Consider the following 27897-nt stretch of genomic DNA (forward strand, 5'->3'; position numbering starts at 1 on the left):
CCCAGACAATATTTCAATGCAAAAAGTAAATTGGCTTATTGGCTGCTTATTGCCCATGAGCACTATTCAGTGGGTACAAGACAGCTATGCAAAAGGCTCTCTAAAATTACAGGGTTGTGTGAAACTAAACTCCATGACATCAGAAGAGTTCATTCCTGGTGGAACTGAAGATACAGGATTAAAGACTAAAGCAACCCCTAGATCCTTTTAGATCGTAGGTATTGCAGCTGTTACCACTGTGTTTATAGGGAGGCAATGGCTCAGTGGTAGAGCTTCCGCTTGGAAACCGGAGGGTTGCTGGTTCGAGTCCTTGCCGAGGTGACCCTGAGCAAGGCACCAAACCCTCAATTGCTCCCCCCTCTGTAACTTACTGGGTGGTGATGTAATGTAAGTCGCTTTGGATAAAAGCGTCTGCTAAATGCTCGTGATGTAATGATGATGATGTTAATTTTCTTGAATTGTTTCGGTTTTAGCTTGTTTTAATTTTCTTTACTTTGGATAACCCTGCTGCTGAAATGTGCTAAACAAATAAAATTGCCTTGCCTTGCCATGAAACTAGCACCATACAAGTCAGAGCCCCCAACAAGCACACAGAAAGAATTCAAGGTTTCAAACCCAAGAAAAGAAGAAAAAACTACTCCCAGGACATTTCAGGTTTATTACATTTATTTCCTTTGCATAAATCATGTAACTACAAAATATTTAAAAATCCGTATTAAAAGTTCATTACATTCTCCCTGAGCATTCATTCATAATGATTACCAACATGTTCATGTTGCCACAGGGGGGGTGAAACATCTCAGAATGCATTGCACAGAAAACAGTGAAACACCCTATGAGACAGTTGAACAGTGGAAAGCAACACTGCTCAGCTAGCACAGCACTAGTGAGTTCACAGATAATCCCTGATTACAAGTTTGACCTATCGACAAATCATCACGTTATTACCTCCATAAACACACACACACACAAAACAAACACAAAAAATATTTTAGCGTTGTATGTGTCCGGGAGAGAGACCTTGATTATGACAATGTAAACCGATTTAGATAGAAACAAACATTCTCTGTAGGCATGTTCTCATGCAATGAACTCGCTGACTGATGATTGTCATGTCGTGTACATCATATTATACTTTTAATTCCACCTATGGAATATATAAAATTAAAGTACAGTGTGCATGTAAATGTACATAATTCACTGTGTGATACCACCATTTTGTTTATGACCTATAAAAAGAAAAGGGAGAGAAAGGTGTGTGTTTTTTTTTGTGTGTCTTTTGTTGAAATGCCAGTCTGGAAGTATTTTGCTCATAACAATAGGGAATTTAAGTGTCTCACCAACATGAAGGACACTTTTGGACTATTGGAGGAAACACACGTACTGTATGTAAACCTCTCACATGTGTTTGAATCCCCACTGGTCTGCTCCTAACAAACACACAGCTAACTCCTAGCTGGTCCTTTGGCCACATATGTAGGACAGGAGAACATCAATCATATTTTTTATAATAGGGGGTTGTGGATGGAGGTTGTGTGGCAAGTAGTGGGCTAGAGTCATGTCCCACGCGTCCACCAACTTAATGTTCATTCCTTTGAACACTGCTCTGAGTAACTTGTCACGCTGCATGGAGTACCAGTCACTGTTTGTCAGCGTCTCATAAAGTGTCAAAGCTTTAAGGTTTGCTGTTCTGAGGACGACCAGCGTGTCAGGAGCCCTCTTCAGCAGCCGCACAACTGCTTTGCGGATGCTCATGAGCCGCTGGATATAGATCTCCATGGGAAAAGTGCTGAAGTGAGACCAGATCCCGATGACCACAATGGTGTTGGCTCCCCCAAGCAGTCCGTCCAGTTCGTTGGCAATGTAACGCACCTCGCTGGTTTCGAGGGTGCCAAAACGGATAGGAGGGGCATGGCAGCGGAAGTCCACCATGATGTTATTTGTGATGTCCACAGACATAAATGGCCCAGTTTGCTTGTTGCTGTGCAGGTCAAATTCCTTAAGATCTAACACAGAGAAGATTTTTACTGACAGAACTGTATTTGTGAAGTTATGAGAGCCAATGTTAATGCCAATAGGGATGAGGACTAAAACAGTGAATATCTGAGTCACATGTGGGGATAAAAACAAAAACATTCCTGTGAATCATCCACCTGGTAGTGCTGCGTTGAGGTGTTCAAACCACTGCCTGATGGTGGAATCTCCAAACAGGTGGAGCACCTTGCCTCTCAGACATTGAGTGACATCAGAGGCCTTTTCGAACTGATGAACTCTAGTGCCATCTAGTGCACGCCACACTCCCTTGTAGTAATATCCACTGGGCTTAGGATTCACAATGTTCTTCACCTCTGGTTTACCTGAGAGGAAGTTAAAATCAAACATCTGTAGCATGTACAACAGATATATCTATTATGCAACACTTCTGTTTCTTAATAGATGGATCCAGAATGAGATATGCAGGTATTCACTGAATGAACATCTTTGCACAGACCATCAACAAAATTGTTTTCCATCTTCTGTTCTCCTTCTCTTATCTGAATCTCTTCCTACTATTCACATAATAAAAGGCGAAGGGTTGGTTGTTAGAGCTACACTGGACATAGGCACAAACACGTGTAGTTTTTTCGAAAAACAGGAAGTCCTGCCTTCTGGACCAATAACGGCAGTCAGGATCAGTGGGAGAAGGTTAGCGGAATCTCCCGGCTCGGCAACTTGAAGTTATTCCAGCATAATAAAAGTTTCTCGTTTATTTGACTCCATAAGATAAATGTATTTGTTGCTAGTGGTAATTGTAGTCTCTAATTGGTTGATTATGTGAAGGGATGCAAAAATTCGATTGTTTTAGGATGAGAAGTTCAGTTTCTTCCCTCTCTTTGCTCGGGGATCCATAGATTATTTTGCCGTCAGTTATTCGTTCATTATTGCGTCAAAGCTGGATTGTTCGTTTGAAGCAAGGTATCTCTACATCGCTCAAACAGAATCACCGGCTTACACATTTGCCAGCTCAGAGGCTTGAAGTTGTCTCGTGCATCGTGCGTGTCTGACAAATCATATCTTTTCACCAACAAAATATTATTCATGCAAATTTCTTCCCCTATGTTCGCCCAGCCCAATCAGTGATCAACCTCTGATCAGGTTCCTGCTGATCCTGTCTCAGTCACGTGGAAATGCAAAGCCCTCGGGTCTATTTAAATCAATCACATTACAAAGAACCGCAAGTATTTCACCACCAAGTTCACCACTCGTCAATTAATTTAACATTTAACATTTGAGAATCTGATTAATCTAGAAACGTTACTACTTCTAACAGCATAAACAATACATGAACTTCTCAATACCAGTACCCCAGAATCAACATACGTTGGGCTATGTCATGAAGCAATGAGCAGTTACGCAGCATTCCTACAACAGGATGGCATCCAGAGCTGATCCATGGTTTGGTTTAAATAGTCATCTCAAGCAGGATGTCATGTTTGTGCATCTTTGAAATTCATGTGATTTTTGCCCTAATTCCCAATCAGCCAGATGAGTTTATCTTAATATCTAACTATATTGCCTTCAGTGTGTTATCTCTGGGATTCTCACAACGTGCAAATTAAACATCAACAGTACAGTATAATTAACCCTTCTGTGACCTCCAATGATCTGAAGAAGACCCCCCAGACTGCCAAACAACAAGGGGCTCCTTTCTCCCTTTTGCTGTCCACTAGATGTTTGAGGCTTTGATAAGGTGATGCCACGACCCTCAGTTACCCTTCTCCACCTGTTGGCCCTGCTGTTGGCAGTTATCTGTTATCTAGGCCCCCCTGGGTGAGGAGTTTGTCAGATCCTCTGTTCTATTGTTTTATTCCCAGACTTGTCAGTGTCTTGGAGGAAGTTTTCCAAAACACACCTCTTCCGCAGTGCTAGAATGTTGGGGGAGTCCAGGGGGAAACGAGCCAGTTGTGGAATAGGCTGTTGTAACTCCACGGCACATGTTTTTAAAACCTTGCAGCAGACAGAGGCAGAGCCCTCTGGCAACTTACGTTTCAGCTACTTTGATGTCTTTCCCTTTACAAGAAGCAAATCCACAAGCTGTTTACAACAACACATTTCTGCCTTCTACGATTGTGTTTGTAGTATTTTGCTTTACCGTTCTCTTTTGGCAGCACGGTGACGCTGTTAGATCCAGAGGCACCTATGGAAACTTTCATGTTGACACCACTAAAGAAAAGTTAATCCAGAAATATGTCAAATTCAAGGAAGAGAGGCAGAAACATCTAAATAATTTAAAAGAAGAGTAAAAAAGGCATCATTCAAAAGTGTACATAATGTTAAGATTGAACATACAGTGAATCTTAGGATGGGAGATGCATTCATGACCCAACAGAAACAGAAACATTTGAGTCACTGCAAATTAGAGATAAAAAAATCATTTTATACATGAATTTATAGTCAAACTTAAACTAAATTCAAATTAGTGGACATCTAACGTATACTTTGGATTCTGATTCTTAAAGAGACAACATTTGTGGATTTGTGAGAAATCCTGATTACCTTATCCCCTTTCTTCTCCATCCTTGCCCGATGTGGAAATTAATCTGGTCCACAATCACAAGTATGCAGGTCCAGTAATCCATTTTTACTGTCATTAAATGATCATCCCATTTCGAATAAGGGAGGTGAGGATGTCCAGCGGGAGGTTCATATAGACAAGCTAAAAAACCCAAGTTAGGGACTCTTAGAGACAATTAAGGGAACTGCAATGCTCCCTCAGCAAAACTTATGAAACATGCTTCTGCTCCACTGGCTTGGGAAAGAAAATCTACCTTCTCTTAGATGGTGGATCTTAGTGGTCAATCAAGAAAGATGATACTAAGGGTTTGTCTGTTATAGAATAAATATCTACCTTTCATAAAATGAATCAACAACTGCAGTTCCAAGTTTTACCTTGATGCGTATGGGTTATCTATTTTAGGCAGGAAATGCCGTAGGAAACTCCACAGATAGCAGAAGGTTATTGGAACCAAGGTAAACCTGGAAATGGGGCAGGGCTTCGACATGTGTTTCTTCTTACCTGCGAAAGAGCTTCTCCTCCTGTGCTGCAATATTTTGCTTAAATCCTCCCTTGGCATGGTTGACCCTGTCATCGCAGCTGAGGCGGCTTGGCTTGAAGCAGAACCATGGATCCCCTGTGTGGAGGTCTGTGTAGTTGCACAGCTCCTTCTCAGTTGGCGGCAGGCAGATGTTGCAGATGGAGGTTTCAGAAATAGAGCCGGAGCGATAAAGGCTTTGGAAAAAAATCCGGTCTGGCTGTTCTCTGTTGAGCCTGCGCAGGACCGTGACAGCCTCACTGGGGTGAACCAGCGTCACCTGGAAGTAATTTTACTGAGTTTACTCAACAGTTTTTAGTCTTCTGCTATTCCAGTAATGGACAAAGAAAATAAAATCAACTGAAAACTAAATTTAGCAAGGCTTTATGTACAATTACAGCCTGAATACACTTTAACAGCGTTGAAACCTCAGCAATAGGCCTTTAGATTTAGACCTTGCATTATCCATATCTTAATGTGTGCACAACGTAATGTGATCCAAATACAATTCACATGTAAATGTATTACATACAGCTGAGACACGTTTGTGAAATTAGATCCAACATATCATCAAATGGTTTTGTGGCATCTAGTCTCTGTCAATATTGGATTTGTTTGCCAATTGTAATTTTGCTGTGAATAGTTTATCTGCCATACCTGCTGTGAAAATGTCTTCCAACTTCCCAGTTTGAAATTTCAACTGGAACAGCAACTGAAGTCAGATTTCCAATTAAAAAAATGATCTTCTGACTTCCCAGGTATATGTAACGCAGCAACAGCCAACCCCTCTAGCCAACAGTGAAACACAAATGGTTGAAATACACAGATTTACCTCAACCTGTGCAATTCCCTCCCACAGTAACGGGAAAACAGCAGAGTAGAAACCGCTGAGGTGGTCGACCACTTGCCCCGCCACTCCTGCATGAAGATCCGGGCTGTGAAGCCGGGCAACTAAAACATCTCCTCCATAGTTCTTGGGATGTCCTTGAAAGTCACATACTTGGATCAGAGCCTCCAGGTGATCACCGACATGCCACTGTCCCCCTCCCGGCTTTGGAAGGATGGTGAAAGTGCTGTGGGCAGGGTCAGTGGTTTGCTCAGGAGGAGTGGAAGAGTGTGGCGTTTCAGGCCAAACAATGGTGTCAAGCAGAAGGAGTTGCTCCTGAGCATCCTCAGGCGACAGATGCCTGTGCCTGCAGATGTTGTGCTGGTGATGCGGCTCAGTGGAAGCTCTCTGGAGAACTACAGTTGACTTGATGACATTCTGAAACAAGCAGGGTGTGGTGACAAAAACAGATCCAACAAATAATCAGTGACTGAAGGTTAAACCCAACAACTTTAAACACCATTATAGTTATAGTATATATTTAACAATGCAATAATGAATATGAATAGGGATATGCATCTAATACACATAACAATAGACAAAGGCACTGACTGGTTGATGGAAAAATCAGGACAATTATGGAATTATAGGATTTAGAAGAACATCTTAACCCATCATGAGTGTTATTAAAAAGATTTACAGCTCGTTATGAACTGCAACCTGCCTTGGACCTCATAAAAGATAACTCCCTGTTTGCTGTCTGGTTCTGGCACCCATCTGTCTGAGCACAGGCGACACCTTGATACAAAGAATTCTAGGCAACAACAATGTGGCTCAAGTTTCATGAAGGTGTGGGAAGAGGAGTTTGGTGACTGGATAGACATAATATATAATTAACCAGCTCTGTGTTACAACAGTGTTTGCTTTGCATTGCTTCTTCAAGAGTGTGCATGTACATTTTTGTGTGGTAATGGCAGTGTGGAGGTAGTTAGTATTTCTATAATGCAGAAGAAAAACATAGGATATACTGAATTGAACAAAGGAATAATTCTGTTTCGACCTCACCTCCAAGCTGTAAGATTTCCACATCATGAAGAGCAGGACAATCGTAGCTAGGGAGATGAAGATGCTGATGAAGATGTGACTCCTTCTACAAGCTTTGGCCTCCATGGTTCTCTCATCTGTGTTGTAGCATTGCAGTGACAAGTCACACAGACACTGTGAACAGGAAAAAGGGTAAACTCACAACTTCATCATCAACATAATCAAAAACATTGTCCAGTCTCTCTCTCTCTCTGTCTTTACAAAATGTTATATTTCATAGTTATAGTTTCTACATACACTCACCGGCGACTTCATTAGGTACACTCATTAACTCATTAACAGAAATATATAATCAGCTTATCACATAGCAGCAACTACATGCATTTAGGCATGTTGACATGGTCAAGACGACCTGCTGAAGTTCAAACATCAGAATGGGAAAAACTGTACCTATGAGATCATCGCATCAACATCACTGATGCCAGCCTGTTTTACCTCAGGGTCTTCGAAAAAAGTTAAACAACAACAAAAATAATAATTCTACAACCTTCTGTCCTTTTCCCCTATCTCTCTCTCCCTTCTCCCCTATTTCTGTATTAAATGTATCTCCAAAATGTCCTATTACTGTATGTGCATGTCATGTCGAATGCTTGCTTTATCAAAAATATACCAAAAAAAAGGGGGAAAGAAGGGAGATTTAAATGACTTTGAAGGTGGCATGGTTGCTGGTGCCTGTCTGAGTATATCAGAAACTGCTGATCTACTGGGATTTTCACACACAACCATACCTAGGGTTCACAGAGCATGGTCTGAAAAAGAGAAAATAGTCAGCGAGCAGCAGTTCTCTGGGGAAAAATGCCTTGTTGATGCCAGAGGTTACAGGAGAATGGCCAGACCGGTTCAAAATCTTAGAAAGGCAACAGGAAACTCTAATAATTACACTCATTACAACCAAGGTATGCAGAAGACCATCTCTGAATGCACAACACGTCTAACCTTGAAGCAGATTTGCTACAGCAGCAGAAGAACACACCAGGTGCCACTCCTGTCAGCTAAGAACAGGAAACTGAGGCTCCAATTGGCACAGGCTAACCAAAATTGGAATGTTTCCTGGTCTGATTGGCGACATTCCCATGGTAGGGGCAAAATTTGGCATAAACAACATGGAAGCATGGATCCATCCTGCCTTGTATCAATGGTTCAGGCAGCTGGTGGTGGTGACATGGTGTGGTCCCTTCATGACCATAGTGTACCCATCTACTGGTGGCTACTTCCAGCAGGATAACGCGTCATGTCACAAAGATCAAATCATCTCAAATGGGTTTGTTGAACATGACAATGAGTTCACTATACTCAAATGGCCTCAACAGTCAGCAGATCTCAATCCAATAGCACCTTTGGGATGTGGTGGAACAGGAGACTTGCAGCAACTACATGATGCTATCATGTCAATACGGACCAAAATCTCTGAGGAATGTTTCCAGCACCTTGTTGAATCTATGCCACAAATAATTAAGGCACTTCTGAAGGCAAAAGGGGGTCCAACCTGGTACTAGCAAGGTGTACCTAATTAAGTGGCCGGTGAGTGTATAATGCACATATTTTTAGATATATCTTTGTTTAATTTCTCTACACATATAAATATTAATATTTGAGAATGAGACCCAATTTCCCCCTGGGATCAATAAAGAATTTCTGATTCTGATATGATTGACACAGTTGACAGACACAATACTTCGTGAACACATTGGAGAACATCTCTAACGCGAAAAACAAGCCCCACTCCTTTCCAGGGACAAATCATTTGCATCGTGCAAAGAAGAAACACAAGCCACAATGCAAAGCGCCAGAGAATGTTTCTAGGTAATCTCCACAAAGGCACGTCAAAATTAAACTAATTTTAATACTTCATATATCTATAGATTTCTTATCTTCTTCACAGATCTACATCAGACCATTGCCAGACCATTGACTGTAAACCTGAACACCAAACAGTTTCTTTATGGCAGACGGACCAGGATGGGGTTGTGTGAATGTGGGGTTGTGTGACTCCTTTCACTCTCTCTTTCTAAATCAACAACAACAACAACAACAATAAGTTAATTTATGTTTGCGTTTCATTTTTAACCAAATCCAGTTGCCCTGGAAATTGTCCCAGGCTATTTACCATTAACCAAGACCACAGTTATGAAAGGTAGCCCCTCCCCCTCCTGATATCTTGTGTGGCGTGTCTGAGATAAACTGCGCAAGGGTTGAAGCAACCAGAACTTGGGATGCCTTTCAAAAGCTCTGTGCTGAGGTTGACCGTACCAGCCGAGCAGCAGCTCCATCAATGACAGGAGACAAAAATGGATGTGTCCCCTCATTCAGAGAAAGTATGAGAAAGATTATGCTGCTGCAGCTCTCCACTACATTATTCATCAGGAAGCACTTTGTAGTAAGTGCCTAAAATTTGATCATGACTCGTCTGATGTGGTGAAATGCATTAACAACATCAGAGTAAGAGGTTTGCAGCACTGTCGGTTTTGTGCATTTCCCAAGGAAATTCATGCAGAATATGCAGATGTTCTCTACTTCACAGAAGTGTCTTGAAGAGGTTTTTTTAACACTGACTAGTGTTGCATAAACAGTCCTGGCACAAGGTGCACAAGCCTGTCAGGCCATTGTCCACTGTGTCAACTGCCCTAACGCTAAACCAAATGTTGATCATCCACGTCAATAAAAGCATTGGCAGGTGCTAGAATCAATACTGCGAGAGACTGGTGCTGGTATATATAGATATACACCTATATAGGTTTACATTGTTCAAGTGCCCTGTGCTAAGGCCCTGGCCTCTGGCCCTTCGCCAATTTGACTTTGAGACCCCTGCTTTATGACTGATGATAACTTTTTTGCTGTCCACAAAATAATACAAATAATTTTAATGAAACAGAACAGTGATGGGAAGGCAAGAGGCTGTGATGGTTTGAGATAGTTTGTAATAATGATAATAATAATAATGATAATAATAACAACAATACATGTTTTTGGGTCCCTAATAATATTAATAATACTAATCAAACATAACCTTTCTATTCTTTAGGGTTCTTAGCGAGAGCGCGCGCGCGGGCGCGCGCGCGAGTGTGTTTGTGTGTGTGTGTGTGAGAGAGAAATGCAGCTCTTATCAGCTCTCTGAATCATCACCATCATCATCAACGACGAAAAGAATTTACGCAGTTTACATTTACAGTTAATCTTATGAACATTCGATTCGATTCGTAATTCGATGTTTACGATCTAACACTTTGCACCGAACACGAAAACAAAAGTACAAACTGTTATTTCCTTTTTCAGAGTGGGGGAAATACCGCAGCTACAATCTACAGGAAACGTCTGCACACGTAAGCTGCTTATGTAAGTCTTTAGTTTAAAAAGCAGCGCTTCAAGCGTAGTTTTAAAGCAGCAAGCTTTAAACCCTACTTTTGGACATTTACACTTCGGAAAAAGAAGAAGAAAGTACCTACATTTGCGTTAACTGCTCTGGCCACTTTGTTCCTCCCTTCTGCTGCTTGCCAGGTAACACTGCTCCTCCTCCTCGGGAAACTAATAACCGAAGTTCTGAGAGCAAACGCCTCTCATGGTCTGACTAAACGTCAGAAGCCACAAAACTCACAGTTAAGTTTCGCACAGGACGAGCTACCAAAAGCGCCACACAGGCACAGCGGCAACGTCTGTATGTATGCGACTAAGCCTGTAAAACTTTAAATGCGCACATTACAAAGCGTATACAGAGAAAAATGAACACTTCTTCACTGCACACGCATAGTAGGACTGGTACGTTGCTCAATAAAAGTACGTTACTCAGGTCATCTTTTTTTTTTTTCTTTTTTGTATATATTTATTGAAGAATTGACGTGACAGCGAGCATACAGTTACGTACATAGGTACATTTTGGTGATCGTTTTTTGTTACAGAAGAGGAGAAAAAAGAGAGAGATAGAGTAAAGAAAGTGTGGAGTGTGCTACACATACAAGTCGTTACTTTTATTATTTACGTTTGGTCAAAGACAATAGGTAATTTAGTTTGCTTTTAGACTACTTTACGTCAAATTAGCACTAACTTTCTCATCAGTTAGGAACTACCCAACCCAAACCACAGCCTTATCTGCCACCCCATAGATCAGATTCCGTCCAACATTTCTGCCAACTGTGCTTAAGGTTCTTCCATTCTTGAGACACTCTAAAGGCAGGATTATACTCCCAAATGGCTGGACCGCATAACTCCTCCTCCTATGAGCTCACCAGCTGGATCAAGCAGAGCTGGATGACGTATCTGCTTAGAAACAATGTGTGCTCATTAGAAAAAGGTACTACTTGTGAGTGAATGTCAAGATGGACAAAACAGTGGCTTTTTCCTTAACTGGGCACACAGAGTAACTGTGTGTTTGTGCATGTGTGAACTCTTACTCAGTTTTATGATCTTATCTTATGATCTCTTATGTTCCTCGGAAACCATCTCCTTGATATTGATTTAGGTGCTCCTTGTTATCACACTCTGTCTATTGTGTCCATCCGCAATTAAAGTATTACTTTATGAACTCACTTGTGTTAAACATATCAGTGAAAATCAGTTCACAGACAAGTCAAAAACGTCTAAATACCCCATCAAAGTCCTGGTGCTGGATCACAAAGAGAGAGAGAGAGGGAGAGAGAGAGAGAGAGAGAGAGAGCATCCTCCTCCCTTTTACCATTCACACCCTCTCATTCTCCCAGAACAGTCAGCTGTAGACTTAAGGTCATGTGCTCTGCAGGAGTTCAGAGCAGCTGGAAGACTTGTTGTGCAGAAGAGATCATAGTGGTCATAGTGATAAAATCATGGCCACACCATCATGTCGGCAATATTGAAATCGCCATAGATAAGATAAGATTAGATTAGATTAGCTTCAACTTTATTGTTATTGAGCAAAATACAGGTACAAGCCAATGAAATGCAGTTAGCATCCAACCAGAGGTGCATAAATGTACTATAATATATACAGAATAAACTATATAAACAGGTAAAATGATGCTAGTGGGTGGATGGAGTAGAGTTCAACAGGGTCACCGCCTCGTGGAAGAAACTCTTCCTGAGCCTGCTGGTGCGTGAGCGGAGGCTTCTGTAACGCCTGCTGGATGGGAGGAGGATGAAAAGTTTATTATTAGGGTGGGAGGAGTCTTTAATGATGTTCCTGGTTTTACCCAGACAGCGTCTACGATGCAAGACTTAATAGTACAATAGCAGGAAATTATTACAGGAAAGGCCTTTACACATGTATTTACTTTGACTTGTGATGCATCACTACTCTATGATTGAATAAAAGAAGAAGCCTCTCAACTCTGTCTCAGTTAATTGATCATTGGAAACTTCAATATCATCAGGTCATATTCCATCCCAGATTTCTGCCAATTGTGACTAAGATTCTCTGAGACACTCAGAGAGCTCATATCTCCACCGAGGCCCAACAGTGCTCTGATTTAGCTTTCCTGACTTTCTCTATAGTTGCCTTGAATTTAATTGTGCAGTGGTATTGCTGACATCATCAACAATTTGCTTACCTAGACTGCTCCGCCAACTACCTGCTGCCCTAGTAGAGAGACTGTCACTAATAGGACTGCCACTGCACTGAATTGTGCTTTTAACGTTCTCTTTATCTCTCTCTCTCTCTCTCTTTCCCTCTCTCTGGCTGTCTCTCTCTCCTTCGTCTCTGTTTTGCATGTCATTTTCTAATGCATGACTGTTTGGGTATACTACTTTGCATGCCTTGTTTGTGCCTTTGTATAATCCCACTGGAGGTTCCTCTTGCACACTCAACAATTCATGGAGAGGGAATCTCTCTTGGAATTGCCTCTCCTGAGGTTTCCTACTTTTTCCCCTTACACATAAAGGTTTTCTCAGGAGTTTTTCCTCGTCTTCCTAGAGAGAGACATTTTAGATTGTTTCTGTCCACAGAGAAAAGAAAAACATGAAAAATGAAAGAAACATTAATGAGACCTTCTGCCTTGGTTCTTCATATTCAACAGCGAGTTTCCAAGTGTCCACAAGTTGCAGCCTCCCCTCCAGCTCTGCACTCTGCCGCCACTGAGCAACCAACCATGCCTCCTCAGCTCATTAGAAACACATTCAGCGACTATTTCTTCCGTGAGAGGTGGTGAGTGATTTGAGTGGCCATTTACCATGATCAACTTTGGGGTAACAAGAGAAATGTTTGAGCCACAGATTGCTTTTGGCTAAGACTAGTAAGGAGATAGCATATGACGTCGGCAGGACGAAGGAGATGATTGTGGACTTCAGGAAACGACATGAGGGGCACGCCCCTATTCACATCAATGGGGCTGAGGTGGAGAGAGTTTTCCCATTTTAAATTCCTTGGTGTGCACATCAGCGACAATTTCACCTGGACTAGACATTCTGACTCGGCAGTGAAAACTGCCCAGAAGCGCCTGTACATCCTGAGGAGACTCAAGAAGTTCGGCATGTCTACAAAAACTCTCACTAACTTCTACAGATGTACTGTCGAGAGCATCCTCTCCAGCTGCCTTACTGCTTGGTATGGCAGCTGCTCTGCTGAGGACCGCAAGGCCCTCCACAGGGACAGACAGCGGAGTGCATCATTGGCTCCAACCTCCCCCCAATGGAAAGCATCTATCACACAAGATGCCTGAGAAAAGCACAGAAAATCATCAAGGATTCCAGCCACCCCTCACATGGACTCTTTTCCCTCCTCCCATCTGGTAGACGCTACCGGAGCATCCGGGCTCGGACTACCAGACTCAAAAACAGTTTCTTCCCCCAGGCCATCAGGCTCCTCAACCAGTGAGTTTGCACTCCACTATCATTGGCACTCGTGCCACTTTAGATTTATTTATAGGTAATAGTCTGTACATATATATTTTAGTCTGTAAATATATATTTTTAGTCTCTATATATATCCTTTATTCTGCTGTTATTCAGTCTGGTCTGCTTTCTGCTTCCATTTTCCTAAAAAACGTTTGCACTAAATTCAATTTCGCATTAAATTTAAATTTTTCCACTGTCAATTTCATTCTCTATATGCTGCTGCTGACGTCTCGTTACAAAGAATTTCAATGTACAGTATTACCCTGTGTTCTTCTGTGCAAATGACAATAAACTCTTGAATCTTGAATCTATGAAGCTGCTTATCGTAGGTAGCTGCTTCCACCAAGGTATCCAAGACCAGCTTCCTGCTTCTAAACTGGCCTCCTCTGTCCCTGTAAACCCACAGCCAGACTCTGCTCCAGCAACCTCTGTTCCTCTGTTCCTCTTTTCAGGGAAAAGTTTTCACCTTCACCTCCAGCCCTGCAGCTTTATCAAGTCATCCTGTTCCTGTTTACCTGTTACCTTATTGGTTGGACTCCAGCATCCAACTGAGTTCAATCAGCCCCGACTCCACTGACTTGTCCCTGCCTTCAGGTTGACTGGTGTTCCGGGAACCATGAGCCAAGGCCACCCCCCTGAACCCTCAGACCAGGTCTCATGTCATCCGCCTGAGCCCCTCCTCCTACCTGTTTTCCAGCCACCGCAGACCATCCGCCTGATGGTTTTTTGACATCATAACAGGGAATTATTATGACTATATTGTAATATTTTTAATTGTGTGGCAAAGTACCTATGTCATTCTGTCATCTACTTGCCATACATTTGCATGATTGCTGTAAATATCTGTATAATAGACTAGAATTACAATCTGAACAGAAAATAAGATGCCATACCAGTTCATTGACAAGGCTAATTTTCCCTCTGGGGCAATAAAGTTGCTATTTTTTCTTTTATACGTTTCATTTAATTAATGTTGCATACATGGAATGATCAGAAATTATATGATTTACAGTTTCTCCTACCTTTGAATACAAATGGATCATCTCAACATGTCAAACACATTCTACTTGTTTTTGCTGTTTACATCCCTAAAAACTGTCCGCCTCTGTGTATGAGTAGTCATGTTAAGTTGAGTGTCAAGTCCAAGTATAGCGTCTAGTCTGGTTTTTGGTGTCATGTATATTTTTGTAAAGCCTTGTTTATTTTGAGGATAAGGATATTTTTGTTATTTGAACCCTGTCGTGGAGTCGTGCATTTGAATCCAGTGTTTTTGTGCCGTGGCCTTCTGACAAGAATACTACCCAGAACTACATACTGTACATATACTACACACATACTGTACATATACTACACACACCAAAGAAAAGTGAATACAGAAATATTTCAAATTCCAGGAAGAGGGGCAGAAACATCTGAATAATTTAAAAGAAGTGGGAAAAGGGCAATTATTAAAAAGTATAATTAATGTTAAGATTAAAAAAAAGAAAAATGAATTTTGAGATGGGAGACACATTCAAAACCCAAATTCATGCATTTGTTACATCTAGACTGGACTACTGTAATGTCCTCTTCTCTGGCTTGAGCTCCCCTGCCTTCTAAAACTGCAGCTTGTTCAAAACACTGCAGCAAGAGTCTAAACTAAAGACTAAAGTAGATTTGAACACAACAAGCCAGTTCTAGATTTCGCTACATTGGCTTCCTGTCAGTGCCAGGGATGATTTTAAGGTCTTACTTCTTACCTATAAGATACTACATGGCCTGGCTCGAGTGTATCTCTCTGACCTTATTGCCACTTATGTGCGTACCTTAAGATCTCAGCAGGCACGCCTGCTTGTCATTCCAAAGGTCAAGACAAAGACTTTCAGAAATAGAGCATTTTCGTACCATGTTCCTTTTCTCTGTAACCCACTTCCTGCAGTCAGTAAAGAGACAGTCTCCCTAGAAATGTTTTAAAATCCCACCTCATGACGCACCTCTTTTCAGTTTTCTTTGTATAGGAGCCATTTTGCTATTTATTATAAGTTATTCTTGTAATAAACGTATGTGTTTATTATAAAATGATGAGAGTTCGTTTTTTTTTCAGCTTCGGTCTTTTATTGACATGGTGCTCTCATAACACGCGTGTCGGCCATAACATTGACTGCCGTATAATCCGCTGCATCGCTGTACGCCTCTAACTGTCGTAAAACATCTATCAACATATACATGTCGCAAAACACATTCTCTGACATCTCCCCCCTTTTAATTACTTTTGAACCGCATCATTATTAATGCATACAACATAAATTCTGCAATGCAGGTAACGGTAACTTCCCCTTATAGTCTCAGAACTATCAGTAAAGCCATTTAGCCTTATTAACAAATAACATTGTAGTTATCAATACAACATAAGACTTCCTCATAAACAACGTAACCATAATGTCTGACGTGCTGTCAGTTCGGCCATTTTGGTTGCAGGACTTTAGTCAGAGTAGGTAAAGTTGTTCGGATTTTCCTGCCCATTAATAGTTCCGCCTGACTGACACCAGTGCTGCTGTGCGGTGAGGATCTGTAGATCATTAGAGCCAGTAGTGGATCTTTTTGTCTCAGCATCCTTTTGGCTGTTTGCACTGCACGTTCAGCATGTCCATTGCCCTGTGGGTTGTGGGGGCTAGAGATCACATGCTTAAAGTCCATCTCACGGGCAAAGTCTTTGAAAACATCACTGCTGAACTGTGGCCCGTTGTCACTGAAAACCCTTCAGGTATTCCATACTGGGCAACAGTAGCTTTCAGCTTTAAGGTCACCTGAGCACTTGTAGTGGTTGGCATGTGGAGTATCTCCAGGTATCTGGAATAGTAGTCCACTATGACAAGAAAGTTCTCCTTTTCATGTTCACAGAGATCTATGCCGATTTTTCTCCATGGCCTGTCTGGGAGGGGTGTTGACAGGAGAGGTTCTCTGTTCTGTGCTGTTCTATGCACCCGACAGTACATGCAGTTCTCCACTTTGTGTGTGATTTGTGAAGCTATGCCAGACCACCACAAGTGTTAGCTATCATTCTGCATTTCTTAAGTCCTTGATGACCATCATGTATTCTCTCTAACATTTCTGATCTCTTTGACCCTGGTTTCACTATCCTGCTCCCTCTAAGTACCAACCCATCATGCACAGACAGTTCATTTCTCACAGGAATATACTCTGTTGCACAGCTCTGTGTGTGTGTTATGTGTCCAGGCCACCCATTCTTAATGTACCTGATTACCATTCGGAGTTGCTCATCAGCGGCTGTCTCTGCTCGGATGACATCCATTTTCGTCTGTGACGACGGTATGCTGCTCATCACAGCAGCAACATAACACTCAACATCTGTGTGGCTGTCTTCGCTGTGCCCCGTTCCCTGTTGTGGGCCTCTCGTTTTGCACCGAAGTCACAGTGTTCAGATAGTTCGTACAGAGTGCGGATAAATGTCTCCGCGTGCTTGCCCACATGCTGCACTCTCTGGTTGAAACAGGCACGTTCGTGGATAACGTTACGTCTTGGGATAAAATACGCATCAAACTTCACCATAACTACATTAAACTGGTCTTCACTTTCCCCCTCTTCATAGGTGAAAGAGCTCAGTATGTTCTCCGCCTCCTTGCCGAGTGCATACACCAGCGTGCTCACTTGAACTGAACCGTCCTCCTTGTCCAGTTTAGTAGCCGTCCTGTAGCGGGAAAATCGTTTTTTCCAGTCAGGCCACTCCGCCGGGTTCTGGAAACAAAAACCCTCCGGTGGTTGACACTTCGCCATCCTTGACCACTTCTGACAACATGTAATAAACTTAAGTGTTTATTCTAAAATGATGAGAGTTCGTTGTTGTTTCAGCTTTGGTCTTTTATTGACATGGTGCTCTCATAACACGCGTGTCGGCCATAACATTGACTGCCGTATAATCCCCCGCATCGCTGTACGACTCTAACTCGTCGTAAAACATTTATCAACATATACATGTCGCAAAACGCATTCTCTGACAATTGTAATCATTGTTTTTATTTCTATTTTCTGAGAATTTGTGCCCTCTACAGGTCAAATGGCCATTCAATAGGAGAGTGACCGGTAGGATTCTTGGCTGACTGGGAGCACAAAGCTTTTGACCTTGCTTGCTTGCTGTATGCGGAGGATAGGCCTAGGAATATGCTCCTGCTTTCAAATCAAGCTTTCAGCCTTTATTGATTTATGTATACAAACCCTACAAGACGTAATACCTATTTATTAGTAAACCAATCAATATTATTTGAACTTTGCCTGGACCTCTTTGTATTTCCTTTTTTTGCAATTCGACAAGCGTCAATGAACCAACAACCAACACCAACAACGTGACCAACAAAGGGTCAGGTTTTTAGTATAAATGGTCACCTATATAATTGTTAACTCACCAATGAACAAGAGGCACAGTCTACTTTTGACTGATTAGCCACTCCAGGTTTAGTTCCTTAGATAGACACTGTCCACTTGTTAAGTGATAGTGATTGTAGTGACTTAGTTACACCCTGTGACTGGACTGACAGCTCGGCCTATGGGTTCCACACCCTTGAGTGCGGGGTCCACAAGGCCGCTATTTTACAGCTCCTGAGCTGTCTCAATCATAGACAGCTTTTAGCCAAGAGGGACACCTGAGTGTGTCCCGCTACAGCAGGGGTCTCCAACCTTTTTTTCTCTGAGAGCTAATTTGACAGAATTAAAGTGTCCGAGAGCTACTCACGTTTTACATAATTAGTAACATTTATCCACATGGCTGATTCTCCATCCAAACCAGCTGAATAAGTGTCTTTTGAGTGAACATTTACAAAATGTTGATATCAAACACTCACATTTTTTATAAAAAAAATTTAATCCAGCAACATAAGCAGGTTTTTTTCCGTAGACATTTTCCTTGTGTCAAACTCCCACTAATAAATTCACATCATATTAATCTCATAGAAAACAAACAATGTGATTACTTATTTTACTATTTTACTTATATATTTCACATTTTCTGTCTGTCCACATATCACTGTCACAATGTCCTTTCACATTCCCTGTAATTCTGGGAACTCCCTGTAGTTCCCATATCATCTGTAATTCACATTCATTCAGTCTTTCCTGATGTCAGTGAGATGACAGAGAGTGTGTGGTGTCGGTTGGAGTGAATCCACTTTAGTTCACCCTTATGGAGCTCCTTTACCTTCTCTTTTCGTAGCCTGCTATAGCAGACAGAAAGTCCTGTGAAAAGTTGCTGTGGACTTTGGTGAAGTGGCACTCGACAGACGCACTCGCACCGCAAATGAGACACACACACACACTTGTCATTCACATTTGTAAAAAAAATTCAATTCCCTATGAAAATGATATATTTTTTGCCTTTTTTTGGGGCTATTTTCCGCAGTCATTGTCAGCTCCGGCCTGCGCTTGCTAGCCTGCTAACATCGCCTAATGTCACAATGTCACTGACGTAACCAAACATGACAGCAGCGTCATTTGTTTGACTGAAAGCTGATACAGCATAAAAATCATTTTGTGACAGAAGGGGGAATTTGATGAGTTAGAAATGTAAGCAGGTTTACCAAGTGATGTTGTCTAGTCAAATTGATGTATTCTTGAACGTTAAGCAAGCCACTCAGACACAGGTGGCGCTCGCCAGCGACGTGTTGGAGACCCCTTCGGCACAGGGTTCGGAGGATTGCTCTACCATCTGAATTTATGTCTTATTTAAACTTAATAAAAACTTGTGGACATCTAACATATACTTCACATTTGTGAGTCTGAGCAAGGCAGCATTTGTGAATTTGTGGGATTACCTTACCTCCTTCCTTCTCAATCCTTGCCTGTGGAAATTAATCTGGTCCACAATCATTAAGTATGCAGATTTTGTAATTTTTGCTGCCGTCATCGAAAAATCATCCCATTTCCAATAAGGGTGGTGAGATTGTCAAGCAGGAGGGACATATAGGCAAAACCCAAGTTAGGGACTCTTAGAGACAAGGAAAGGAAAGGAAACTGCAATGCTCCCTCAGCAAAACGTATGAAACATGCTTCTGCTCCATTGGCTTGGGAAAGACAATGTAGTACCTCTTGGGTGGTTGATCTTAGTGATCAATCAAGAAAGAAGACACAGAAGGTTTGTCTGTTCAAAAACAGAACACGGTCAACTCTGGTGTGGCATCATTCTCAACTCTGACTCCTGACTCTCAAGGTATATGTAATGCAGCAACGGCCAACACCTGTAGCCAACACTGACACACAAACAGATAAAATACACAGATATACCTCAACCTGTGCAATTCCCTCCCACAGCAATGGGAAAACAGCAGAGTAGAAACCGTTGAGGTGGTCGACGACTTGCCCCACCACTCCTGCATGAAGATCTGGTCTGCGCAACCGGGCAACTAAAACATCTCCTCCAGAGTTCTTTGGATGTCCCTGAAAGTCACATACTTGGATCAGAGCCTCCAGGTGATCACCAACATGCCACTGTCCTCCCGGCTTTGAAAGGATGGTGAAAGTGCTGTGGGCAGGGTCGCTGGTTTGCTCAAGAGGAGTGGAAGAGTGTGGTGTTTCAGGCCAAACAATGGTGTCAAGCAGAAGGAGTTGCTCCTGTGTGTCCTCAGGCAACAGATGCCTGTGCCTGCAGATGTTGTGCTGGTGCTCAGTGGAAGCTCCCTGGAGAACTTCAGTTGACTTGATGACATTCTGAAACAAGCAGGGTGTGGTGAAAAAAACAGATCCAACAAATAATTGTTGACTGATGGATAAACTTAACAACTTTAAACTTGAAAGCATCCAGATAGTGCACTAACACTGCACAGCACAATTATAGTTATAGTATATATACAGCGACAGACAGCCGCCTTCCCAGAGGGACGCCGGGGTGCTCCACCACCAGGACTCTGCAGCTCTGCTCTGCCACTTTTCCCCTCCCCATCCCATCTTCCATGGCTGACACCCCCGCCCACTTTTCCACCCTGCCATTCTCCTTATCTCCAACTAACCTCAAGCAGACAGTTGGAAAAATTTACCTGCATATACTGATTTGTAAAAGGAATAATTCTGCTTTAACCTTACCTCCAGGCTGTAATATTTCAACATCATGAAGAGCAGGGCAATCATAGCCAGGGAGATGCCGATGAAGATGTTACACCTTTGACAAGCTTTGGCCTTCATGGTTCATTCCTCTGTGTTGTAGCGTTGGAGTGACAAGTCACACAGACACTGTGAACAGGAAAAAGGGTAAACTCACAACTTAATCAACCACATCATCATAAACATTCTCTCTCTCTCTCTCTCTCTCTCTCTCTCTCTCTCTCTCTCTCTCTCTCCCTCCTATAATTTTGCGTATTCATCAAATTTAATGTGTTGCCGAGATTCAGTGACGTGCAGTGGTGTTCGTGGTAGAGGCTGACATTTTTTTGGGAATTCCGCGGGACGGGAGTCAATGTTACTATTAAACACGTGATTGGGACTGGACAGGATTAAAAAGTCAACGGGAACAGACGGGAGCGGGAACCAGCCAATAGGACCAAAGAACAAAACAAAAATAATACAGGACAGGTTTTTGTAGTTTTCTGTCATTAAGTCTACACTTTAACGCAAGTCAAAAGAACTACATGGCCCCGAAGCCAACAGTGCTCCCCGCCGCTGCTTTCTACCAGAAGCCAGAGTGAAACAGCAATGGAGCGAGCAAGTACCAGCGGAAGAAACTGACGAGATAAAAAATAAGTTGCAACGGAAAGTCCCTAACAATGACCTTTCTGTTACGCTCAAACCACTGGAAGGGAAGTCACAGATTGTTCCTAACTTCGTGAGAGTCGAGTGTGTTGCTTGTAATGCTTGACGTGTTAAATAATTATCAAATACATCACTGAGTCAGGGACGAGTGGTCTCAAGCTAAATTCGGGTAAAAATCAACATTTAAATTTGCTATTTCTATTGTCTTGTATATACAGTATATATTTTTTTGTTTTTGTTTTTATTCTTTATTTTTAGTTAGTATTATAAGTACTTTATGCACTTTTGTTCATTTCGGAAAGAATTAATTTGGTCAATAAATTGGTAAAATGCAACTTTATATGTTATCTTGTTATGTTGTATGGGGTTCAGCTAAGGTAGGCATGGTGTTACCCATGTCCTGTTTTCTTTTTTTGTTTGTTGACTGTAACTGATCTCCAAAAGAGCTAGAAACAGGGACTTAGCAGCTGGTCCTCCACATAAAACGATACAGACTACAGGCTATGTATTATGTTTTGTGCCCTTCAGTGAAGGTTTTTTGTTTGGGTTAAGGCAATAGATGCCTCCCTATATTACCACAGATTAACTGTTCCTGTTGCCATTACGATCATTACATTACGATCATTTGGCAGACGCTTTTATCCAAAGCGACTTACATTACATTACCACCCTTCGCAGAGGGGGGAGCAATTGAGGGTTCGGTGCCTTGCTCAGGGGCACCTCTGCCATATCTTTTTAAATAAAACTGCAGCACACAAATATCTAAAAAAGAATGGGAGAAGATCAAATCAAATTTGAATGCACTTGAAAATATTTTGTAACATTTTGATTATAAAATTTAAGATTCACAATAAAGTCTTCCCTCATGTGCAGTGCTTTCTCTAATATTTGATACTTAGTTTAACCTAAGATCATTGCTTGTCTTTGGGTCTCTGCATCCTTGTCCTGTAAGAAACTCTGGAGATAATTGGAATGACCATGAAAGTAAAACTTAACAGGAAACTTAATTGATGTGTTGCTCAGTGTGAACACTTTTCTGTACTTGCTCCTAGATTTGATGGGAGCAATTGTGGTTTCCCAGCATCTGCCCAAACCCTGGACCACATCACCAGCATCATGCCAGTGCCAGCAACTCCTGCTGGGGATGAGCATGAAACTCTCTTTGGAGAACTGCAACCACAGAGTGGTGTAAGAGCTCCTTTGCAGTGGGAATCAGCTGTAGAGAACTACATCACCCTGAAAAACATGGCTGGTCTGTAAAAATTTTAGGGACATATTTGTGTTGTGACAACACCAAAACAAACTTCTTTTTATGTGTCGTATTTGCTGTATGTCATTTTCCTCTCTCCCCTGTCATTTGGCAGACGCTTTTGTCCAAAGCAACGTACAAACGTCTGAAAAAAAAGAACAGTCTGTATTTTTTTTTAATTTTTTTTATAGAAACAAGCTGAAGCTGCAAGCACATTCCTGATATCAAATATGATAAAAATGTGCGGTGTCTATTTGCAATACAAAAAAAAAAAAAATTGAATGTTTAATATAATGTACACAAACATGGATCTCTAGGTCAGAGTGTGACACATTATTTTAAGTAGTTTAAGCCTTGATTGTGTGACAATATTTTCAGACAAGGCTAAGTGTGAACGATAGACTATGTTTCGGAGCTACAATTACCAGAGCTGCTGAATCAGTGCTTGACTCTCCATCTGCAGGTTCCCATATCTGGAAGTAAAAAACAATATATCAGTGAGCACTTCAAATTTGATTGACAGAACTAGAGCTGAACAAATTTGAACATAAATATTGAAGTTTGTAAAATATGTGTAGGCCAGGACACTGCAACATTTACCGTAATTTAAAATGCTATTTTGGCACGTTTCATCAGAAAAATATGGCTTCTATGTAAAATCTAGAAACATTTTCATTTTCAGACAGAACTTACAATATAATCAATGTAAGACACAACAAATGTGGCACTCACCAATGTATCAGCTGCACTGAATTCTGCAGAGCTTGGAGATGATGATCACCTCTGAATCCGACGAAGTGGTTTCCTGAGCTGTGAAATACAAGAACAGGTATAAGAGGATTTTAGACTACTCAGAACAACAACTTTTCTTGACAAACAAATCATTTTAAAAAGCTCTTCTTGGTTGGCAATTCTTTCACAATTACTTACAAGACGTAGAAAAATCTTCAGCTGTACAAATGTACAGTGTGATGCGTTGGTAGGCCTTTCCAAATGCCTCCTTCTACGCTTTAAGTGTGAAAGGTACTTCTGTTCCTGGTACATTACTTATCTTTGTACCGTCAGGGTAGAGAAGTACATAGAGACCACCATGTAAATTTCTGTGGAATGCCTTCAGTTTTTGCTCAGCAGCTCTTTGCAATTCATCAGCATCCAACTCTGGTCGCACCAAGAGGGGAAGTACTGACCCTCTAACAGTCTTCAGTCCTCCATCTTTCAGCCGCATAAGGCCTACTGAAATCTACAGAGAAACATTGAAATGGCGACTATTAACTACATCAGTGACACTATAAATACATGACAGAATGGACTGTCAGCAAATTATTAGTCTATCTCAGCAAAAAGGTTACCTTCACAACCGTCAGGTTGTCTTTTGATGGAGCTTTTTTCTTTTTAAAACATGCTCGTCTCCTTCTCTTTTAGACTCCGAAAAGTCTGAAATGACTCCAGTACACTTTTTCCAGGAGCCTCTGCTTCAAATAAGAGTCAAATCAATCATCAATAAGAAAGAACAGAGAGACATACAGTGTTCTCACTCATACTCGTTACGTTTATAGAGTGTACATTACCTAACCCTAATCAAAAAGAAAAGAATGAAAGAAGCATTACCCCCACTTGTGCCAGGTGTGTCATCATCACAAAAAAACAAGTATCATTAGGTTGCTTTGGACTTCAATTGCATGAACATTTTAGCCGTCAGTTCAATACCTCAATCTGACATTATGGTCATGGTACTTTCACAGAAGTCCCTGGCCACCTCACACAGCTTAAACTTCACATTCATCCAAATAACTATTGTTACCCACGCCTTAGATTATTGTTAGCATGATTATTAATGATACAAACAACAACAACAACGATAGTAATAAGCTGTAGCCGTCAGTTGTTTCCACTCTCGTTAGTGGTCTCCCCGTGTTAGCCGAAGCTAACAATACACCGGCATTCTCAAGTTCAACTTCAAACCTGGGGCTACCTGGCCTAACCAAATAACACATTAAAAAGTACACGTAGCGACATTAAACACTATCATGTTCACTTGCTTTCTAGTTCGTTTTCCTATTCGTAGTTTCTTCGTCGTCGTCGTCGTCTTCTTCTCCTCACACAGGTGCGTCGGCGTCGTCTTCTACTCACACAGGTGCATCGGCAAAAACAGTCCCCGGTAACCCACTTCCGTTGTGGCTTTTTTATTTGCATCATGTTTTTTATTTTTGCACCGGCTTTTTTATTTTTGCAGCGTTTCTTTTATTTGCAGTAGCGTTTCTTTTTTTGCAGAGTTTCTTTTATTTGCATCGTCTTTTTTATTTTTGCACCGGCTTTTTTATTTTTGCAGCGTTTCTTTTATTTGCAGCGGTGGCGGTTCTCGGCCACCGTAGGGAATCGTCACAAAGGCAGGTAAAAAATTACCTGATGTTAATACTTCATTTTCAACATGATGTTGGCATTGCTAAGGCTTTTACTTCTTTTTTATAGTCAGTCCTCAGTCTCCTGAGGAAGTACAGTCTCTGCTGCCCTTTCTTGAGGAGCTGGCGGGTGTTGTGTGACCAGCTGAAGTCCTCACTGAGGTGTGTCCCCAAGAATTTGAAGTTCTTCACTTTACTCTTAACACTTCGAGTGAAATAAATGTGTTTTTTTCATTTTTGGAGTAGGACAAAGACATAAGCTACAACTTATAGGAGGAGTCTGCACACATAAGTTGCTTCTGTACGTTTTTTGTTTTAAAAAGCAGTACTTTAAGCGTAGTTTTAAAGCAGCAAGCTTGCGTCTACTTTTGGACATTTACATTACAAGAAGAAGAAAGTACATACCTTTGCCTTAACTCCTCTCAATAGTTTGAAGCTCAATTTAAAGCTGCACGGTCCAGATGTTACCCTGGTTTTTGATAGTGTAAAAGCATTCCCTGTAAAACTGAGACTATGGAAATCCCAATCTCACACTGACTCCAGCTGTTTTCAGGCGTGATGTGGACAGAGCTCCAAGTGAGCTTCAAATGGATCTTATATATTTGAAGTGTAACTCTGACCTCAAAGTGAAGTTTAGAGAAGCACCTGCAAATGGAGACAGGATTTCTCAGTTTCTGAGAGCTTCCACCCTCCTTTCCAGAGCTGTCCAAACAATTCAAATTACATTACATTACATTACGGTCATTTAGCAGACGCTTTTATCCAAAGACACTTCCAATAAGTGCGTTCAACAAAGGTAGATAAAAGAACTTCAGGTCACAAGAAATCGTAAGCGCATTTCCTTCCAAAACCAACAGAGCATAACTAGAGCTAGAGTAGAAGTGCAATAAGTTAGGTACCATGATGAATGAGAAAAAAGGACAAATTAGAAAGGACAGATTAGAAAACAAATGGGTCATGTGCTCAAATGATCAACACTGACTGATGCTCTAAATGTCATAGTGTCAACTGAACAAAACCTTAAAGCAAATGTTGCCAATCCATGTCAACAAAAAGCAAATGTTACTCATCTAACATTGGCAGGTGTCCACTCACAGCTAATGCTAGAACTCAACATCTTGAAAGACTAGTGATGGTATATGTGCTTAGTTGTATTTTTGTACTTTTGTTACTTATTTTGTGTTGCAATTTGTTTTTATTGAAGCAGATATTGTACATGACATTGTGCATACAGGTGTAGGGTATTTTCCTTTTGTGGGGTGTTGAAACGGTGTAGGTCATACGGAGTACCGAAGATGGCAATATAAGGGGAGGGTTGAATTTGTATTCCCAATATGGTGGACAGTATGTTGAAGTAACCCGGCCAGTAGTTGAAGAGCCTGGGGCAAAGAAAAAACATGTGGCTTAAGTTACAGTGAGGCATCGAACATCTATTACATTTGTCATCCACGTCTGTGTACATTTCGGCCAATCTGGCTTTAGAGAAGTGGACCCTGTGCACGACCTTGAACTGGATGAGAGCGAGACGGGCACAGGATGAGGCAGAGTGCAGATTGCGTATGATAACGTCCCACCAGTCTATGTCCAGATGGAGTTCGAGTTCCAGACTCCCAAGCAGCCCTTGTTTTTGAGTTAGATAGGTCCCCGAGGTCCAGAATACGGCTGTAAATCTCAGATATGGTCCCACTTGGGGTGGCCCTGAACGATAGCAGGTCTTCCCACATGAGTTGAGGGGGAGGGGAGGGGAAGTTTTGGAATTGGCTGCAGGCAAGGTGTCTGATTTGCAGGTACTTAAATAATTGTTTAGCAGGTAGTCTGTGTTGAGTTGACAGCTTGGAGAAGCTGTTAAAACTGCCCTCAGAGTACAGGTCAAGGAAACATTGTATGCCCTGGTGGTGCCATGCTGAGAAGGAAGAGTCCAAGAATGAAGGCGGGAACAGGTGGTTGTTGCATACTGGACCCAGGGGGGAGGCGTTTATGAATTTAAAGTGTTTCCTGATTTGCTACCAAATCATCAGAGTATTACGAACAACGGGGTTCTTAGTGAATTGGGAGATCTTGGTTGGGAGGGACGATTAGATCAGGGCGGTGGCGGAGGAGAGGAAGGAGCACGATTGGGCTTCAAGCCTGCACCAAGGTAGCTCAGGGGAATTCACCAAGTAGCGGAGTTTGTCAATGTGGAATGCCCAGTAAGAGGATTGGAGATATGGCAGGGCGAGACCCCCACTGAACTTACATCTTTGTAGTGGTGGTTTGCGGATCCTTGGAGGCTTCGTACCCCAGATGAAGGCGCTGATCATTTTGTCTAAAGAGTCAAAGAAGAGTTTCGGAAGGAATAGAGGAAGAGATTGAAACAGGTAAAGGAATCTGGGCAGAACGTTCATTTTGATCACATTTATTTTCCCAATTAAGGAGAGCGGCAAACTGTTCAAAGTCCTATCTTATCTTATATATAGACTGAATATGTTACACTGAAGGTTTTTTTCTTCCGTTGTTTAACTGCCCCCCTGCTGGCTAAGGTCCTGGCCACTGGCCCTTTACCAATTTGACTTTGAGAGCCCTGCTTTATGATTATAACTTTTTTGCATTGGTTATCCCTGTCCACAAAATAATAAAAATAACTTAAACATACAAAATCACTTAAATAACAGCAGTGAGTGAGCAGATCGTTTGAAATAGTTTGTAATAATAATCATAATGATAATGATAATATAGTTGCCTTGG

General features: G+C 41.6%; 2 protein-coding genes and 1 long non-coding RNA gene across 9 annotated transcripts in view; 1 reads left to right on the forward strand and 2 right to left on the reverse strand.

Annotated features, from left to right (window-relative positions):
- Positions 1-27897, forward strand: part of LOC143001342 (angiopoietin-4-like) — a 35460-nt gene that overhangs the window by 2713 nt on the left and 4850 nt on the right. For 2 of the 4 annotated variants that reach the window (XM_076150891.1, XM_076150908.1), the window contains exon 7: positions 1-81. This exon is cut by the window's left edge and continues 492 nt beyond it. The exons of the other annotated variants lie outside the window; for them this stretch is intronic. The gene's annotated coding sequence lies outside the window, so the exon portion shown is untranslated. Of the gene's footprint in view, positions 82-27897 lie in introns of those variants that run through there. 4 annotated transcript variants of the gene reach the window in all.
- The window catches only part of LOC143001291 (NXPE family member 3-like), a 59424-nt gene continuing 32172 nt past the window's right edge, over positions 646-27897 (reverse strand). The window contains exons 1-7 of one of the 2 annotated variants that reach the window (XM_076150807.1): positions 10446-10640; positions 6964-7116; positions 5905-6336; positions 5057-5352; positions 4133-4203; positions 2154-2357; positions 646-2006 (exon numbers count right to left, since the gene is read on the reverse strand). In XM_076150807.1, the coding sequence (XP_076006922.1) occupies positions 1453-2006; positions 2154-2357; positions 4133-4203; positions 5057-5352; positions 5905-6336; positions 6964-7068 (1662 nt within the window). In that variant the 5' untranslated portion in view covers positions 7069-7116; positions 10446-10640 and the 3' untranslated portion in view covers positions 646-1452. Of the gene's footprint in view, positions 2007-2153; positions 2358-4132; positions 4204-5056; positions 5353-5904; positions 6337-6963; positions 7117-10445; positions 10641-27897 lie in introns of those variants that run through there. The other variant, XM_076150816.1, reaches the window with a different exon arrangement.
- LOC143000786 (uncharacterized) lies at positions 23029-24426 on the reverse strand. 3 transcript variants are annotated; one of them, XR_012963656.1, is made up of 4 exons: positions 24383-24426; positions 24124-24243; positions 23507-24014; positions 23029-23247 (listed from the first exon to the last, which is right to left on the reverse strand). It is a non-coding gene; the product is annotated as an uncharacterized LOC143000786 (long non-coding RNA). The 3 variants fall into 3 exon arrangements; XR_012963657.1 differs by lacking the exon at positions 24383-24426 and having other exon boundaries at positions 23507-23584; positions 23705-24014; positions 24124-24354; XR_012963655.1 differs by lacking the exon at positions 24383-24426 and having other exon boundaries at positions 24124-24355.

This window comes from Genypterus blacodes, unplaced genomic scaffold (assembly GCF_046128005.1).
Source record: "Genypterus blacodes isolate CSIRO-AG114 ecotype Tasmania unplaced genomic scaffold, CSIRO-AGI_Gbla_v1 ptg000007l_1, whole genome shotgun sequence".
Classification (NCBI taxonomy): Eukaryota; Metazoa; Chordata; class Actinopteri; order Ophidiiformes; family Ophidiidae; genus Genypterus; species Genypterus blacodes.